Source organism: Ranitomeya imitator, chromosome 1, assembly GCF_032444005.1.
Source record: "Ranitomeya imitator isolate aRanImi1 chromosome 1, aRanImi1.pri, whole genome shotgun sequence".
Lineage (NCBI taxonomy): Eukaryota > Metazoa > Chordata > Amphibia > Anura > Dendrobatidae > Ranitomeya > Ranitomeya imitator.
Genome location: NC_091282.1, coordinates 843532549 through 843549706, shown reverse-complemented (window position 1 = coordinate 843549706; position 17158 = coordinate 843532549). Strand labels below are relative to the sequence as shown.

The 17158-nt window shown below is 45.6% G+C and overlaps 1 protein-coding gene across 11 annotated transcripts in view; it reads right to left on the bottom strand.

Moving 5' to 3' along the window:
- The window catches only part of MAST3 (microtubule associated serine/threonine kinase 3), a 342522-nt gene that overhangs the window by 59703 nt on the left and 265661 nt on the right, over positions 1–17158 (bottom strand). For 4 of the 11 annotated variants that reach the window (XM_069740959.1, XM_069740894.1, XM_069740912.1 and 1 more), the window contains 7 exons: positions 13212–13284; positions 12343–12363; positions 12162–12240; positions 9559–9716; positions 7462–7537; positions 5877–6086; positions 5167–5268 (listed from right to left, as the gene is read on the bottom strand). In XM_069740959.1, the coding sequence (XP_069597060.1) occupies positions 5167–5268; positions 5877–6086; positions 7462–7537; positions 9559–9716; positions 12162–12240; positions 12343–12363; positions 13212–13284 (719 nt within the window). Of the gene's footprint in view, positions 1–5166; positions 5269–5876; positions 6087–7461; positions 7538–7849; positions 7918–9558; positions 9717–12161; positions 12241–12342; positions 12364–13211; positions 13285–17158 lie in introns of those variants that run through there. The other 7 variants (XM_069740967.1, XM_069740902.1, XM_069740919.1 and 4 more) reach the window with 4 other exon arrangements.

Genomic DNA, 17158 nt, shown 5'->3' with positions numbered 1-17158 from the left:
AGAAGATAACGTTTTCTGAAAAAGGATAGAGCGCGCAGAAACCTGGCCCTTTAGGGAACTAAGAGCAAGGCCCGAATCCAGTCCCACCTGAAGGAAGGCCAAAATGGAAGGCAGGAAAAAGGACATAGGTGAAACGCCGTTGGACTCGTACCAACGGAAGTAAGCCTTCCAGGCACGGTAGTAGATCCTGGAAGACGAAGGCTTCCTAGCCTGGATCATAGTGTGAATCACCCGGTCCGAAAGGCCTGACGCTATTAGAACTGCGGTCTCAACAGCCATGCCGTTAAACTGAGCGACCGAGAATTCGGGTGGCAGATCGGACCCTGAGACAGCAGATCGGGCCTGTCTGGAAGGCGCCAGAGGGCGTCCGCGAGAAGATTGACTATCTCCGCAAACCAAGCTCTCCTGGGCCAATCCGGGCCGATCAGAATGACCGGCACCCCCTCCGCCTTGATCTTTTTCAACAGCTTGGGAAGCAATGGAAGGGGTGGGAACAGATAGGGGAGCACGAACTGCAACCAAGGAATGGCCAGAGCGTCAACGCCCACTACGAGAGGGTCGCGAGACCTGGAGACGAACCGAGGAACCCCGTGAGGTCCACGTCCGGAGTCTCCCATCGAAGACAAATCTGATGGAAGGCCTCCTGATGCAAGGACCATTCCCCTGCCGCGAGGCCCTCGCGGCTGAGGAAGTTGGCGGCCCAATTGTCCACGCCGGCGATATGCACCACGGATATCACCGGAACCGTTGTCTCTGCCCAGAGGCGGATCTTGGATACCTCGGCCAAGGAGCTCCAAGTCCCCCCCTGATGGTTGACATATGCCACTGCCATGGCATTGTCCGTCTGGATTCAGAAAGGTAGACCCCTGAGATTCCTTTCCCAGTGACGAAGGGAGAGAAAGATGGCCCGAATCTCGAGGACGTTGATCGGCAGAGAAGACTCCTGCGCCGACCAACGACCCTGAACAGTCAGGTGGCGAAACACTGCGCCCCAGCCGAGCAGGCTGGCGTCCGTCGTCACCACCTGCCAGTGAACTGGAAGGAAGGACCTTCCCTGGGAGATGAGAGGTGACGTCAGCCACCAGTTGAGGGACCATTTAACCCGGGGAGAGAGTCAGATCAGACAATCCAGGGACAAGACAGACCTGTCCCACTGTGACAGGATGGCCTGCTGAAGAGGTCGTGAGTGAAATTGGGCGAAGGGAATCGCTTCCAATGTTGCTACCATCCTCCCCAGAACCTTCATGGCCGATCGGAAGGAGGGAAGCAGAGGACCCTGGAGCAAGCGTACATCCCGAGGAAGGATGGATCTCTTGTCCTCGGGAAGGAAGACTTTGGTCTGACGAGTGTCGAAGAGCATGCCCAGAAAAACGAGGCACTGGGAAGGAACAAGACAGGATTTCTTCTTGTTGACAAGCTATCCGAAATGGGCTAGAGTGTCGAGGGCGATGGACAGGCTCTCGTGAGCCTGAGAAAAGGACGGAGCCTTGATGAGGATGTCCTCGAGGTACGGAAAAAGTACCAGTCCCCTGACCCTCAAGATGGCTATCAGCACCGCCATGATCTTTGTGAAAACCCTGGGAGCGGTTGCGAGACCGAACGGCAGGGCGACAAACTGAAAATGGTCCTGGAGCACCGCAAAGCGCAGGAATCGGTGATGTCCCAGGAATAATCGGGACATGGAGGTAGGCGTCCTGAATATCTATGGAACACAGAAATTCTTGAGCCTCCATGGAAGCAATTACTGAACAAAGGGATTCCATCCTGAAGTGTCTCAGACGAACTCTCCTGTTCAGCAATTTGAGATCCAGAATGGGACAAACCTTGCCGTCTTTTTTCGGTACCACAAAAAGATTGGAATAGAAACCTGTGAACAGTTCTTTTTCTGGGATGGGAACGATTACTCCGGCTTTGAGAAGAGAAACGATGGCTGCGAAGAAACCCGGAACTAGAGCGGGGGTCTCTTGGAGGTCGGGATTCGAAGAAACGATTCCGGGGTCGTGAAACAAACTATTTTGTATCCCGAGGATACAACTTCCCTGACCCATGCGTCCTCTACTGAGATCCAGATGTCCCTGAAGAAGAGGAGATGGCTGCCAAGCCTGGAAAGTGGGCTGGGGTCTTGCCGAGAGTCATGCCGAGGTGGATCTTCCAGTCCTAGACCTGGAGGATCTACCCTGGGAGTAGCGAGAGCGCCAGGAAGGAGTGGGTCTAAAGGATACCGTCTTCTTCTCTTGACGTGCCTGTGGCCTCTGTTGCTGCTGGGAAAAGGAGTTTGACGACGCAAAGCTACGAAAAGGCCGAAAGGACCGAAATTGCCGTCTAGGAGGAGGGCGACGAGGTTTAGACTGGGGAAGAAGAGAACTTGTGCCCCCCGTGGTGTCCTTAATGATTTGGTCAGCTTAGAACCAAAGAGACGTGAACCTTGAAAAGGCAGGCTGGTAAGCGACTTTTTAGAAGACAAATCCGCCTGCCAGGCCTGGAGCCAAATGGTCCGGCGGATGGCAACAGCACTGCTGGACGCCTAAGCAGCACAAGACGCGGCATCCAGGGAGGCGGAGACCAGGTATTCACCCGCCTGAGAAATCTGGTAAGCAAGCTCCGCCAGCTGTCCGGGTGGAGCCCCGACAGAGTTGTTTGGCCCATTTGGATATGGATTTTGAAACCCAAGTGGAAGCAAAAGCCGGGCATAGAGTAGCTGCGGCTGCTTCAAAGGCTGAATTCGCAAAGGATTATATGACTATCGTTAGAATTCCTTCAGAGCTGCTCCTCCGGACAGTGGTAGGACCGTGTTGGTGGACAGCCTGGAAACTGGAGGATCCACCGAGGGAGAATCAGTCCAATTGGCAGTAAGTTCTGGAGAAAAGGGATATAAAACGCCAAGACGCTTTCCCCTCTAAAAACGTCTGGTCGGATTCTCTCTTTCTCTGGTCATGATCTCCTCGAATTCAGGGTGAGGAGCGAAAAACTTGGATGGTGGTTTAGCCCGTCTAAACGAAACCGCCTGATCTGCGGGTTCCGTAGAGGTATCTTTGATGCCACAAGTCTGATTTATCGCTCCAATGAGATTCTGAACCATATCCCTCATGGTAGCGATTTGGTTAGAATCCAGCTCCGAAATATCCTCCGAGGGCACGTCAGAACGCCTCGCCTGACTCAGGGGAGGAGGAACGGGAGGAAGCTGACTGCAGAGAAGAACCGTGGGGCGAGATGGAATGAGAAGAGGACTCAGACCGGCATTCCTGTCTTGATCTTTTGCGGCTTACAATAGAGGGCTTGGACGGAGGCTCCTGCGACCCGCTGGCTACAGCGGGAGCCTGCAGGGGAAATCGATCAAGCACGGACACCAGAGTTTGAGACACCCGAGTTAGATCCACTACCGATTGACAGAGAGGAAGCTCAGCCTGGGGTGGGGGTATGACAAGCGGAGCGGCCGGGGGATCCTGGGCGGTGGGAACAATCGGGTTGCTGCAGGCCAGACAGTAGAGAGGACTGACCTGAGGGAAGTTTGCAGTTACAAGACGAACATGCAAAGTATTTGACTAAGGCAGAAGAAGTAGAGGAAGAAGTAGGAGGACGAGAGCGGCCTCCCTTAGAAGTAGACATCTTGAAGGGTCCCTGAAAAAAATGCAAGAAGGTTAGGGGACAGGGGGGCAGAGGGGAGTGTCAGTCTGCAGTGCAGAGCTATTCATGGCAGACGAAAATGGATTCCATATGGAGGAAGCTGTCCGGCTTGCGGGTGGACCTCCGGAGAAGTAGCCCTTTAGGCAGGAAGGCAATGTGAGCCGCAATCCAAGAAGTGGGAACACGCAGATGGAAGGACGCCAGAATGCACGCTCTGCAAGGGGCGGAGCGGTGATGTGTGGCGCCAATCGGCGGTGTAGTGGGGAAGGCGGAGTCTGCCGTGCGCCCAGGAGCATCAAGATGGCGCTGGTGGGCAGAGACTGCGGGGAGGAAGATTATCGGGCGGGAGAAAAGCCCGCACCAGGCAAAACGGAAGTGGGCAGAGTCGTGGCACCGCAAGGAGGCCCGGGCAGAAGCCGGGACCTAAATTAGAGGCCGGCGGAGGGAGGAAGCGGCGTGGCAGCCTGTAAAGGCCGCCGCGCCGGAATGCATTGTGGCCGCCGAGCAGGGAGACGGCCGCCATGAGAAGGTAGAGCGGCCATAGCCACTGGGGAAGCGGCGCGGCAGCCAAGAAGGAGCGCGGCTGCCTCAAAGGCCGCTGCGCGATACGGCGATTCTGCCCATGCGGCTGCCTGCATGTAACGCACCCCCTCCGTGGTCTCCTGGGATCCCCTAATAATAAAAAAAATTTAAAAAAAAAATAAAAAAAAAATGGAGCAGCGCAGCTCCAGAGGGACCCCTTATCGCCGCTGAAAAAGGCCCCCACATCTGTGAGTAATATGGGATGGGGAAAATACTCACCTCAAACATCCCATGCCGTTACTAACCTGAAGAGGAATGAGACGTCCAGGGAGCTGTGATGGACGTCCTAGTCTCCTCCAACCGACAGGCTCTGGTGGGCGAGTGGGTGGGGGACGGAGCTAGGACCGGACTTCTGAGCACGCTTATGTGCTAGGATCATGGTGTGCTGAGGGATCTATGAGGATACAGGGTGGCAGTACACGCCGTACTCATAGTCCATAATGTGGGATTACAGGTGTGACTGTTCATCCTGTATCCCTCCGGAAACCTAGAAAGAAAGCGACGCACATTGAGGTAGATAAGGGTCTAATGAAAGACCCGTGTCCACCTCCTACTGACACTAAGCTAAACTGAAGTGCATAATGCCATTAGGTGGGGTGTGCACTGCAGAGGAGGAGCTAACTTTTTTTGTGCATAGTGTCAGCAGCATACACCCATGGTTCCTGTGTCCCCCAATGAGAGGCGATAGAGAAATGGTACAGATCATGTCTGCAGGCCATTACTTAGTTGGTCTTCAAAATGTTTTGCCACAATTTTAACATTATGTAGCAAAACTCATAAAAGCATGACCTACCATAAGTATAAAGTGACATTTCCAATCAGATTTTAGTAACAAGGTTTAAGGTCCCAGCGCACACAGCAAATTTACAACAAATCCATTGTGGATTTTCCCACAACTTTGTGCCACGTGAGGGATTTGCTGTGGATTTGGTTGCTGAATTGCAATAAGGACTTAATTACCAGACACTCAAGGAGTCTTGCAGGACGTGCAATAACCATCAGCAACTTTCTTGCCAGCTGAACGATGAAAGTCACTTCTTCACTCTCTGAGCGATTGTAGGCCTAAAGCAGATAAAAATAAGTCAAATTACAACTAAAATAAACTAGAAGAGCGTATAAGGTCTTGCTTTTCACTAAACTAAGATATCTTGACCACTTGAAGGCTATGTGCATCTTCTCAATCACTACTCATTCTCTCAAAGCAACTTTATTTGCTATTACTATAACCCCACTTTTTTTTTTTTTCTGTCCACAAAGTCCAATGGGAAAACAAAAATGATGGTATGGAAACTTAGGGTATGTGCACACGTTGCGGATTTTTCCGCATGGATTCTGCAAAATCCGCAGGCAAAAATCCCCGCTTTTTACTTGCGGATTCACTGCGGATGTAGTGCAGTTTTTGTACGGATTTCACCTGCGTTTTTACACTTGCGGATTCCTATTAATAGGTGTAAAACGCTGCGGAATCCGCACAAAGAATTGACATGCTGCAGAAAATAAACCCCAGCAATTCTGCGCACAAATTTCCGCAGCATGTGCACAGCGGATTTGGGTTTCCATAGCTTTACATGCTACTGTAAAACGCATGGAAAACAGTTGAAGATCCACAGCGTCAAATCCGCAACGTGTGCACATACCCTTATGTCTCAATTATTCTTTAAATATCTTACATCTTCTAGCATCTTTTCCAATTTCTCCTGCAACTCCACAAAGTATCTAGAGGTAACTAGAGCCCCCTTAGATTTATCCAGACAATCTCGGGCCAGCTCAATAATCTGGTGATGTATAAAGCCAAGGACGCCATCGGCAAGAGGTAAGGTTCGACTAGGACAGAGATTTGTTATAATGTCTTCGAGTCTCTCCTCCATTTGTGCAGTTGCCTAGAGTATAGAAATATAGGGAAACTGTAATTAATCAAAGAAAATCAATGGGATTTACCACTTGAAAAAGAAAAAAAAAAGGACTTTAGAAACAGTTGGTTACATATATTGCTACCCCTCCTTTCCATTCTTTATGGAACAAGACACTTGCACATTTTGACAAAATTTGAAATGCATGCTTGTCAATTTTTTTTAGTAGATGTGTAAAAAATGCTGCAAACTATTGTGTGTAAATCGAACGTAAAGGCGTTCCCGACCTCCTACACAAGATCTCTGCCATTAAAATTATTCTGGATTCTGCTTTGTGTTATCAGTAGGGTGTTACCTGAGCACGCTCAGGTGCTCTGCTATCCGAGTCTTGCTTGAATAATATGATCCGAGTCCCAGCGCCTGTATGTCTTGTGGCTGTTCGACAGCTGCAACACATGCAGGGATTCCTGTTTGTTAGGCAATCCCCTGCATAAACAGCCACAACACATGCAGCTGCGGGGACTTGAACATATTATTAGAGCAAGCCAAATACACTCGGTTAGAACACGAGCATGTTCGGATATAGCCTTATTCCCAGCACATTCGCTCATCAGTAACGCTCATAACACGGTAGGCTTCGTAAAACGTTTTCTTGATAACACGTGATAAATAATTTCCACCCACTTGTGTAAAGCCCCCCCAAACACTTCAGATAGCTGTCCGATCACACAAACGTTTGGGCGGCAGCCATTACTCCTCTCCTCCCCGATATTGCAGAGCACAGTACTTTTACCGACGTAGATGGCATGGGCCGCTAAGCTCAGTGACTGGCTGAAGCACTGTAAAGACGACTTCTCCATTGTAGCCAAAACAACAGACTGGGGCAATGTTGAAGACATATCACTGGACCCAGGGATGGTAACTCCATTCATGTAAATAATAAAATATATATCCATCTCTATCATAACTTGCGTTACCCTCTCGGGGTCCAATGCAGTGTCTTATATTATATATTAATATTTAATTTATTTTTAAAGCCAACTATTTGAGGACAAAAGGTTTTCTGGATGGGAGAAACTCCTTTAGTAGCAGGGAAGCATAGCCAATGGAGTAGAGACAAATTGAATTCCAATCTCAAATGATGTATTCTTAACACATCACAAATATCTGATAGAATCAGGTGTGTTGCCGTCAGTAAAAAAAAAAAAGTGTACACAGATACGCAACTCTCTCTATTATTTTGAACAGGAGTTTTAAAAATTGGCTATAGTAATATTTGCTCAGAAATGTTGAGATCTCTCATGCAGATGAATGGATACCACAAGGAACATGCAGCTAGCTATGCTGTTCTGACAGGGCCCCATTTTATACACAAGATATGCTGCAGATTCCATCATGCACCTACCTTGGGGAATCTTTCCTTGTAAACATGATTCATCATAATGATCTCATTATCAAAACTTGTAGATGCTCGGCCAGGGCTGAAGGACAAACAAAGGAGTCATTTGAGACAATCTATAACTGGACATTAAACAATGTTGTCATAAGCATCGACAGCTATTTTAAAGGTAGGTCCGGTACCTAAAATGTCCTTTTAAAATACCCATCTTTACACACTTTACAAATCGTCATAAAGGAGCAGTGATAGAAGATGTGCGAGTGACACCAGCTCCACCCCAAAGCTTCTAGCACCTCCCTCAAACGAATAGTCATCAGGGGTCGGCTCTGGTGTCACTGCCCCCTGATGCCTTGTTTCACAGTTAGAAGATGTGAAGGCGACTATAGAAGCTCACCTCTCCCGCAGCATCTATCACCAGGACTATAAATGCAGGACATCTTAAGAGGGTTGGTAAACTGTAGAAACTGAAGCGCTGCCCCCTGATGACGTCATGCACCAGGAGGGGTGACGGACGCTGCCAGGTGAGTGCAGCCCCAGCCTCCTAGGACGTCACATTTGAGACTCCTCTCAAACAATAATCACAGGAAGGGGTGTGTAAAAAAAAACAAAAACATTTAGTGATTAGATATATAGGGACAAGTGTAGGAGATGGTATAATAAAAGTAATTACAAAATTCATTAGGGTAGAAGTATAGATATTTAGAAAGGACATTTTAGGTACCGGCGATCTATTTAATGTAAGCAAGTAGTGCAGGCTACACTAGCAAAAGCACAAGGAGAAATGGAATTAAAATGTAAAAAAAAAAACAAGAAGAGGAGAAATAATTCCACAGAACAAGAAATATAAAAAGGACATAAGTCAAGAAGAGAGAAAGATAGAAGGGACAGAGAACAAAAGGAGAAGAGGTGTAGAAAAATAGTACTAAAAAAGACAAGAAGCAAGGATTCAAGATTGGATGTCCTGAAGCTGTAGACATTTTTTTTTTTCACATTTACACTGTGTTCAGATCACTTTACTACATTTCATTCCTTTACAAATTCATACTAAAATGGACAATAGTGGCTTTATAAAATTCACCCAATATACTCCATGATGACAATGCAATTAGTATGTCATTAACAAAAAATTAAAAATTGTTAAATGTCGCATTTACGTAAGTATTTAGGCCAGTCACCAGCTACTCAATTAGGGCATGTCTGGCAGCAACTACAGCTTCAAGGCGGACACTATAAGCTTGGCAAAATTGGAATTTGCCTTCTTTTCTGCAGGCCCTCCTGCATTCTATCTGCTCAGATGGGAAGCACCAAATATAAAGCTTTTTTTTTTTTCAGATCTGCCCAAAAGCGATCGGTCAAGTTTAATTCTGATCTCGCGCTGGGCAACTCAACTTGTCTCAAAGTAATTTTTATCTTATGCTTAGCATCATTGTCCTGCTGTTAAATTAAGTCACCCCAGCCTAAGGACCAAAGCATCCAGGAGCACATTTCAGGTTTTCAATTCAGGTATCCACTGCTCCCCTTAATGTTAGTTTCTGAAAACTACTCTAACTACATAGTTCTGCCGCCATCATGCTTTGAATGGTGTACAAGAGCTCTAGCTTGGTTTAATCAGACCACTGAATCTTATTTCTCATGGTACACGAGTGCCTTCTCATTAATCCCCATAAGGCACTCACTTTCCTTGCCATTCCTAAGGAGTGGTTTTCATCAGACCACTCTAACCGAAGACCAAGCTCTGCCCTTTAAGGCTGCCTTTAGCAAGATGCCTTAGGCGACTCAACTTCCTGCGTGTATAATTTACAAAAGGCCATGTACATTAGGAGTTTCAAATTTTTAGGAATTATTTTGTACCCTTCTCAAGATTGGTGCCTAAAAACTCTTTTGAAAAAGTCCATGTAGACAAATACATATGTATCTTGAAGGTCTAAAGCAGAATATTACACCATGAAGATAAAAGTAGACTTTATTCAGTAATCATGTATAGGGCTTTAACAAAATGGTCAAAATCGCACTATTCATAAAGTCCAGTGCTATCTGAGTAATATAAATAGACACCAGGTCCTCATTACAAATTCCTTTTGAAAATCAAAGCAGACCTCTTACCTGAGGCTTCGGGAACGAGGGCGCATGCATGGAGAACGCCTTCCATCCTCATCTGTGACGCTCTCTGTGCTCCGGAAGTGTTTGGAGAGAAAGTGCAATTCATCAGCAGTGGGCTGGAAGGGCAGTTGGTGTAACCTCTCCTGGGAGGAGGAGGAAGACTGCAGAAAAATACATAAAAGGAAAAAGCAAGACTACATGAAAAACAGGAGCAGGTTATGCATGCAATAAATCATTGGAGCACAAAGTCTTAAAAAAAAAAAATCTAAGGGCTACTTTAAAGGGGAACTTGTCACTACATCCAAGTTGGCCGAACAATGGGCAGCACGAGTCAGAGCCTGGCTGCAGAGGTGTTGTGGCATTTCAGAGAAAACCATCTGAAAAGTCTCTAGCCCCACTCCTGTAGGGAAGAGACCTGGTAACCAAAAGGAGCTGGGCAGGGAGAAAGCCAGGCAGGCCGCTTCAGACTAGTCAGGTCTCTCACACTATGGTCCCCAGCCAGCTGCACAGTTTTCTCTGAAACGTCACAATGATTCTGAGTATACCTGTGACGCTAGCCACTACTCATGGACAGGCCGTGAGGCAGAGAAGTCAGAAGTTCCAGGGTCAGTACCAAGAGAGCACATAGTAAATTAAGAGAACAGACAAAGGCGCAAGTCAGATCACAGTCCAGGGTCAGAATACCAGAAATATAGCGGATAAGCAAAGGGGCAATAACAAATGGGTAGTCAGAACACAGTCCGAAAGGTCAGGCAGCGTAACAGAACTCATAGCACAGGAATCAGGCAAACCACAGAGTAGAAGCTTTAGATTGGCCCAGATCACTGCCAGACAGCCCACCTAAATAGCAGGGAAATGACTAAGAACGGGGAGCACCTGGAGAAATCTCTGCACCTCCCAGTCTCACATAGGTCAACTGAGCTGTCACTCAAAGCACCGACCGCTCAGCACAGGATAGGATGACAAAGCTGTCCATCACTGAGTCCCAGAAACACTGGGTGGAGGAATTGTGACAATACCTTGCTGCAATCGCACAGCCAGGCTCCCATTCATATAGACCGTTGCTAGTGCAGCATGAATAATGAAAGATTGCCTTTAAAGTAGCAGTGTGGTGATTTATTTCTTTTTGCCATATCCCTAGCCATAATTATTATATGCTATATACTGACCGATCATTGACTTTTTTCATACCCATTGTCATTCCAATCCTCTTCTGCGCCACATGTCTCAGTTTCCCATTAGCCAGCTAACAGGGCACCTTCTGAGTCTCGATGCAAGTCTCAGATTTGCATTAAGATTTAAAGGGAACCTGTCACCCCCAAAATCGAAGGTGAGCTAAGCCCATCGGCATCAGGGGCTTATCTACAGCATTCTGTAATGCTGTAGATAAAGCCCCCCATTTATCCTGAAAGATGAGGAAAAGAGGTTACATTATACTCACCCAGGGGTGGTCCCGCTGCGGTTCTGATCCGATGGGGGTCGCGGTCCGGGTCCAGCACCTCCTATCTTCTTACAATGACGTCCTCCTCTTGTCTTCACGCTGCGGCTTCAACGCAGGCGTACTTTGTCTGCCCTGTTGAGGGCAGAGCAAAGTACTGCAGTGCGCAGGCGCCAGGAAAGGTCAGAGAGGCCCGGCGCCTGCACACTGCAGTACTTTGCTCTGCCCTCAACATGGCAGACAAAATGCGCCGGAGCCGCAGCGTAAATACAAGAAGAGGATGTCATCCTATGAAGATGGGAGGCCCCAGACCGGGACACCCATCGGATCGGACCGCCCGCCCAGGTGAGTATAATCCAACATCTTTTTCTCATCTTTCAGGATACATCGGGGGCTTATCTACAGCATTCCAGAATGCTGTAGATAAACCCCTGATGCTGGTGGGCTTAGCTCACCTTCGATTTTGGGGGTGACAGGTTCCCTTTAAGGTCCAAATGGAAGAATTGTAATGATGTGGTGCAGAAGGGGATAATAATAGCGCTGGGACTTGAAGAAAGCAGCGATTGGTAACAATTTTAATTAATATATGCACTTTTCAAGTAATGACTAAAGCTAAGGGGCAAGATAAAAAATTGACAGTGATATCCAATAGATAGTAACTTTCAAAAATGTATCATAAGACACACAAATGAGTCAGAGTCTAAAGGATGACAGACTTTACTTTTAAGATCTTATCTCTATTTCCCTGCTTATGTTCAACAACATATTCTGCAGCACACTACAGACATTGTCATCACTCACTGTATTCATCAGGACTCACAATCCAATTACCCCATCAGTAGGTTTTTGGAGTGCGAAAGGAAAGCGGAATACCCAGGTGTAAAATATTCATACATGGTGCGAACTGTATTATAGGCCATCTCAGATCTTTTCATGTTCTCAGAGAATTTCATGTTCTATGGCATCTATCCCCTTCAATTTACACGAGAGTTTCTAATTTTCTAAATGGCAAAGAGGGCCTATATTATTCTCAAGCTAAAAAAATTCAGTCTTTCATTTGGTCACATATCTAAAGGTGACACACACATACAGCGTTAAGAGAGTATTTTGGTTGGAAGAAATTCGCACCCATTTCCAGGATAGATGGAACAAATAACAAACATGTTACCGAGAGAGTTGAGCTTGGTGTGTTGGTGCCATATCCAGAAGACGGAAGGGATGCCAGAGACCATCTACGCCCATCAGCTCTAAAAACAAATCATGTTAGATTGTTAGCAGTCTCTGATACTAATAGCATGGCCTTTCATTTATGTAGGCATATAGGCATGCCAATATTTATCAATGATTACCTGTCAGAGCGCGGTCCGTGACTGCATGCATCAAAGGATTAAGAAGAGAGAGAAAATGAGAATAGGCTAGGACATCAGTAAGAAATAACTGGACAGATTTGGTGGGGACCCGGGAGATAGAAAAAAAAAAATCATTGAAGAATTTTTGACATACTAGGTTAAAAGTACAAATGGGTCTTTTGTCAATAAATGACAGCTCTGCTCTGGTATCAGGAGGTGACACTGCTTAGAGCTGCTCAACATGATTGCTAGATGACTCAGTTAGGCGCAGGTGGCATGAATCTCGATGTATACCTGCAGATGTTACTATGAAGAACGATAGATTATTTATAACCCACAATGCCACTAGCTGTTAGAAAAGCATCCAGTCCTTTTTGTAAAAGTTGTTCTAGTGTCTGCCATTACTACCGCCTGGGGTAGGGAATTCCACAGTCTGACAGCTCAAACTGTAAAGAACCCTTTCCTATTTAGCGGTCAGAATGAGTACCCCCTAGTCCTCAGTATGGTCCTTGGAAGGAATAAGTCATGTGCCAGTCCCTTGTATTGACCACACACATTTATACATGTAAATGAGATCCCCTCTGAGGTGTCTTTTCTAAGCTAAACAAGCCCAACTTTTCATCATAGGAGAGATCTTCCATCCCATGTGATAACCTAGTTGCCCGCCTCTGAACTGAGTAACTGCAGCCATTGTCACGTGACATAGCGGGAATAGCAGAACCGGGAAAAGCATCGCTGGAGGAGGTGAGTATACAGATCGTTTTCATTTTCTATGGGGCCATGATTAAAAATGAGGTTGTCAAGTAGTGGGAAAAACCCTTTAATTAATTTATCTCAAGTGAGTGCAAGAAAAATAAAAGAATACCTACTTGCGAGCAAAGGGGAAGTTAACAGATGCATTAGTGGAGAAATTTCTTGGACTGTCCAGGGGGCTGCTTCCTGCTATCAAAAGTAAACATGAATGAGCAAACATAACGACTAGAAAACATGAGATATAGCGGTATCACAGTATTACACCGTGAGCGACAAGAGACAACTACACGTCTAATAATATGGTAAGCGAGAGCCAGACCATAAGCTTTAGATATCTGACAGCCCACCACTGTACCTGGACGCAGCCAAGTGTGCACGTGTTCTCAATTGGGGAATATGCAGAATCCAGCCACCTATGCTTTCCAATAAGTACTAGTGGCATGACGGAAGTCTATGACCAATGGAATTTAATTCCAATTTCCAACGACTTTATAAGTCTATACTGGTCCATATTTGTTTACACTGGACTGAAAAATGTGTTGCCTAATCTTTTCAACACAGAAGAATAGCACAAAAAAAAAATTGCAGGTTATTTTTTTTTAAACCGAAATTAGTAGGGAACACTTGCAGCTCTATGGAGTTCAGATACATGCCTCAGCACTATACGTTGGGCACAGTGTCCGCCATACTCAAATCACCTGGGGATCCTACAGCTGGCATCTTCCTAGAGAATAAGCCAAAATGCATCCAAAAAAGCTCTACTCGCTTGACAGATGCCAAAATATATTTTTTGCCTGTAAGGCTGGCATGTGTCTTTGCAGTACGGATTAGCATAGTAACTACGGTACTCTATTGTTCCATACTAAGGTATACAGTAAATACAAATTGGAATTCTGAAATGTTGTTGTGTTAGGTTCCGGTTCTAGAAAAATAGTATCCTATTAGTAATGAATCCCACTACGAGCCTGTCATCAGAGATATATGTGCAGAGAGCTTCTCGACAGCTCCGAGGTAGGCTTTCATTGAGAAGCTGGAAACCTTGCGGATGAAAACCATCAGCTGGATGACCTGGAAGCAGTGCTCCCATCTAGAGCAGAGATGTACAACCTATTTTGGTAAGAGGATCAAATGATTGTACCACACCCAAAGGCTGTACTAAAAATTAATGTGGAATTGTGATATGAGGCATATTATGGAATTTTCATTTTTGTAGACAAAAGAGGTCCTTAATTAGGCAGTTTAGCACTCCAGAGAAAAGGAGTCACAGTGCCCATAAATAAATTGAGCATTCCACATTCCTCCTAAACTTTCTAGAGGACTGTACAGAGAGGATTCCAAATAGGAAAGTACCATGGATGGCTGGAGGTCACACAGAATGCCACTGAAGGCAGTAGGTGGCTACCAAGATCCCGGCTGGGCACCCCTGACAGAGTCCTCCCAAAAATAAACAAAACGCACAAATCTCTCTTCAGATTGCAGTATCAATCAGTCTGGCATCCAGGTCATAAGAGAAACTTGTTCTGTGCATCTCAGGAGAACTAATCAGAAACGTAAGGATGGGTTCCGGTCTGATCTCGTGATATGGGCAATATACTACGTGGCTGGGCAATATACTACGTGGCTGGGCAATATACTACGTGGCTGGGCAATATACTACGTGGCTGGGCAATATACTACGTGGCCATGCATATTCTAGAATACCCGATGCGTTAGAATCGGGCCACCATCTAGTTTGTTAATAAACCTTTAATAGTCGCCATAAGATAAAATTCGCCCAATCATAAGGTGTATATAGAGCAAAAAATTTGGCACTCAAATGGATATACAGTGGGGCAAAGTAGTATTTATACACTCCCGCTTTTTTTCCCACCTTTAAAGAATCGTGAGATCTGTAATTTTTTCATAGGTACACTTCAACTGAGAGAATCTTAAAAAAAATCCCAAAAATTACAATTCTATAATTTACATAATTTCCAGTTTATTGCATTAAATATTTGATACAATAGAAAAACAGAACTTATTATTTGGTACAGAAACCTTTGTTTGCAATTACAGAGGTCAGACATCTCCTGTAGTTCTTGACCAAGTTTGCAAATTGCCTCTGCTGAGAAAAAAAAGAGGACTTAAACTCTATAGCGCCACCTGTTGGAAGTAGCGATCCTACAAGTCACAATCAACTCTTTAACGAGTTGATTGTGACTTAGGAGAAAAGCCAAATTAGTATATCTTTGTACACACTGCTGCAGGGACTTTTGCCCACTCCGCCATACAGATCTTCTCTAGATCTCTCAGGTTTCTGACCTGTCGCTGGGCAACATTGAGTTTCAGCTCACGCCAAAGATTTTCTTTTGAGGTCAGGTCTGGACACTGGCTAGGCCACTTCAGGACCTTGAAATGCATCTTATAGCACCACTCCCTATTTGCCCGAGCTGTGTGTTTCCGGTTATTGTCATGATGGAAGCGCAAGCCAAGACTGATCTTCAATGCTTTTACCAAGGGACGAGAGTTGTTGTCTAAAGTCTCATGATACATGACCCCATCTATCCTCCCTTCAATACAGTGCAGTCGTCCTGTCATCTTTGCCGAAAAGAGCTTCCAAAAGTATGAGGTTTTCCCCACCATGCTTCACAGTTGGGACTGTACTCCTCCTCCTTCCTCCAAACACGGAAAGTGGAGTTGATACCAAAAAGTTTTATTCTGGTCTCATCTGACCACATGACCTTCATCATCATCCAGATGGCGAACTTCAAATAGGTCTGGACATATGCCAGTGTGAACAGGAGGACCTTGCGTGCCCTGAAGAATTTTAATCCATGACGTCGTAGTGTGTAACTAATGGTTGTTTGAGACTGTGGTCCCAGATCCCTTCAGCTCATTGACTAGGTCCTCCCTTGTAGTTCTGGGCTGATTCCTCACCTCTCTGAATCATCCTTACCCCACGAGGCGAGACTTTGCATGGGGCCTCAGACCGAGGAAAATTGACAGTCATCTTGTGTTTCTCCCATTTTCTAATAATTGTGTCAACAGTTGTTGCCTTCTCACCAAGCTTCTTGCCTATTATCCTGTAGCCTATCCCAGCCTTGTGCAGATCAACGATTTTGTCCCTGGTGTCCTTAGACAACTCTTTGGTCTTGGACATGGTGGAGAGGTGGGAGTGTGATTGAGTGTGTGGACTTGTGTCTTTAATACAGGTGACGAGTTCAAACAGGTGCAATTAATACAGGTAATGAGTGCAGAGTAGGAGGGCTTCTTAAACAAAAACTAACATGTCTGTGAGAACAAGAATTCTTGCTGGTAGGAAGATGATCAAATACTTATTTCATGCAATAAAATGCAATTTAATTACTTAAAATGCATGCAATGTGATTTTCTTGTTTTTATTATTAGATTCTGTCTCTCACAGTTGAAGTGTACTTACGATAAAAATTACAGACCTCTCCATTCTTTCTAGGTGGGAAAACTTGCAAAACAGTCAGTATCAAATTATTTTCCCCACTGAATGTCTATGTCTGGATGTAAATACTTTAGTTTATAATTATGTAATCTTTTTAGTACACTGATGAAGGTCTTTAGGACCGAAATATCTGCAATTTTTGCACTAACATTGGACTGCTATTAGCATTACTTAAGTTCATATCCATTTGAGTGCCAAGTTTTTGCTATATATGCTCACGGTTTTGGACCCTACAATCAGGAGTGCCGAGATTTTGTTCTACAACCATAAGGTGTGACCTGACCATCAATGCATAAGTAACTGCCCACTGGCTTACAAGCAGCTTACTCTTTCCTTTTAGCAAAGATGCCGTGACAACATAAAAGAAAGCAAGCGAGAGGGTGGGGAGCAGGACACCAATGGCAGGGGAACCCACAGTCTTCTTCCCCACAATAAATATATATCATCCGAAGGTCACCTGAGGACTTTCAGGCCTATGAAGAATTATCGCTGGGCAGAGCGCTAAATTCCCTTCCAGCAACAACATTGGCATAGGTCAATATAATGACCCAATCAATGAAAGTTGCTACCCAGAAACCATTCTTGTTTCACTTTAGGTGGGAAAATGTA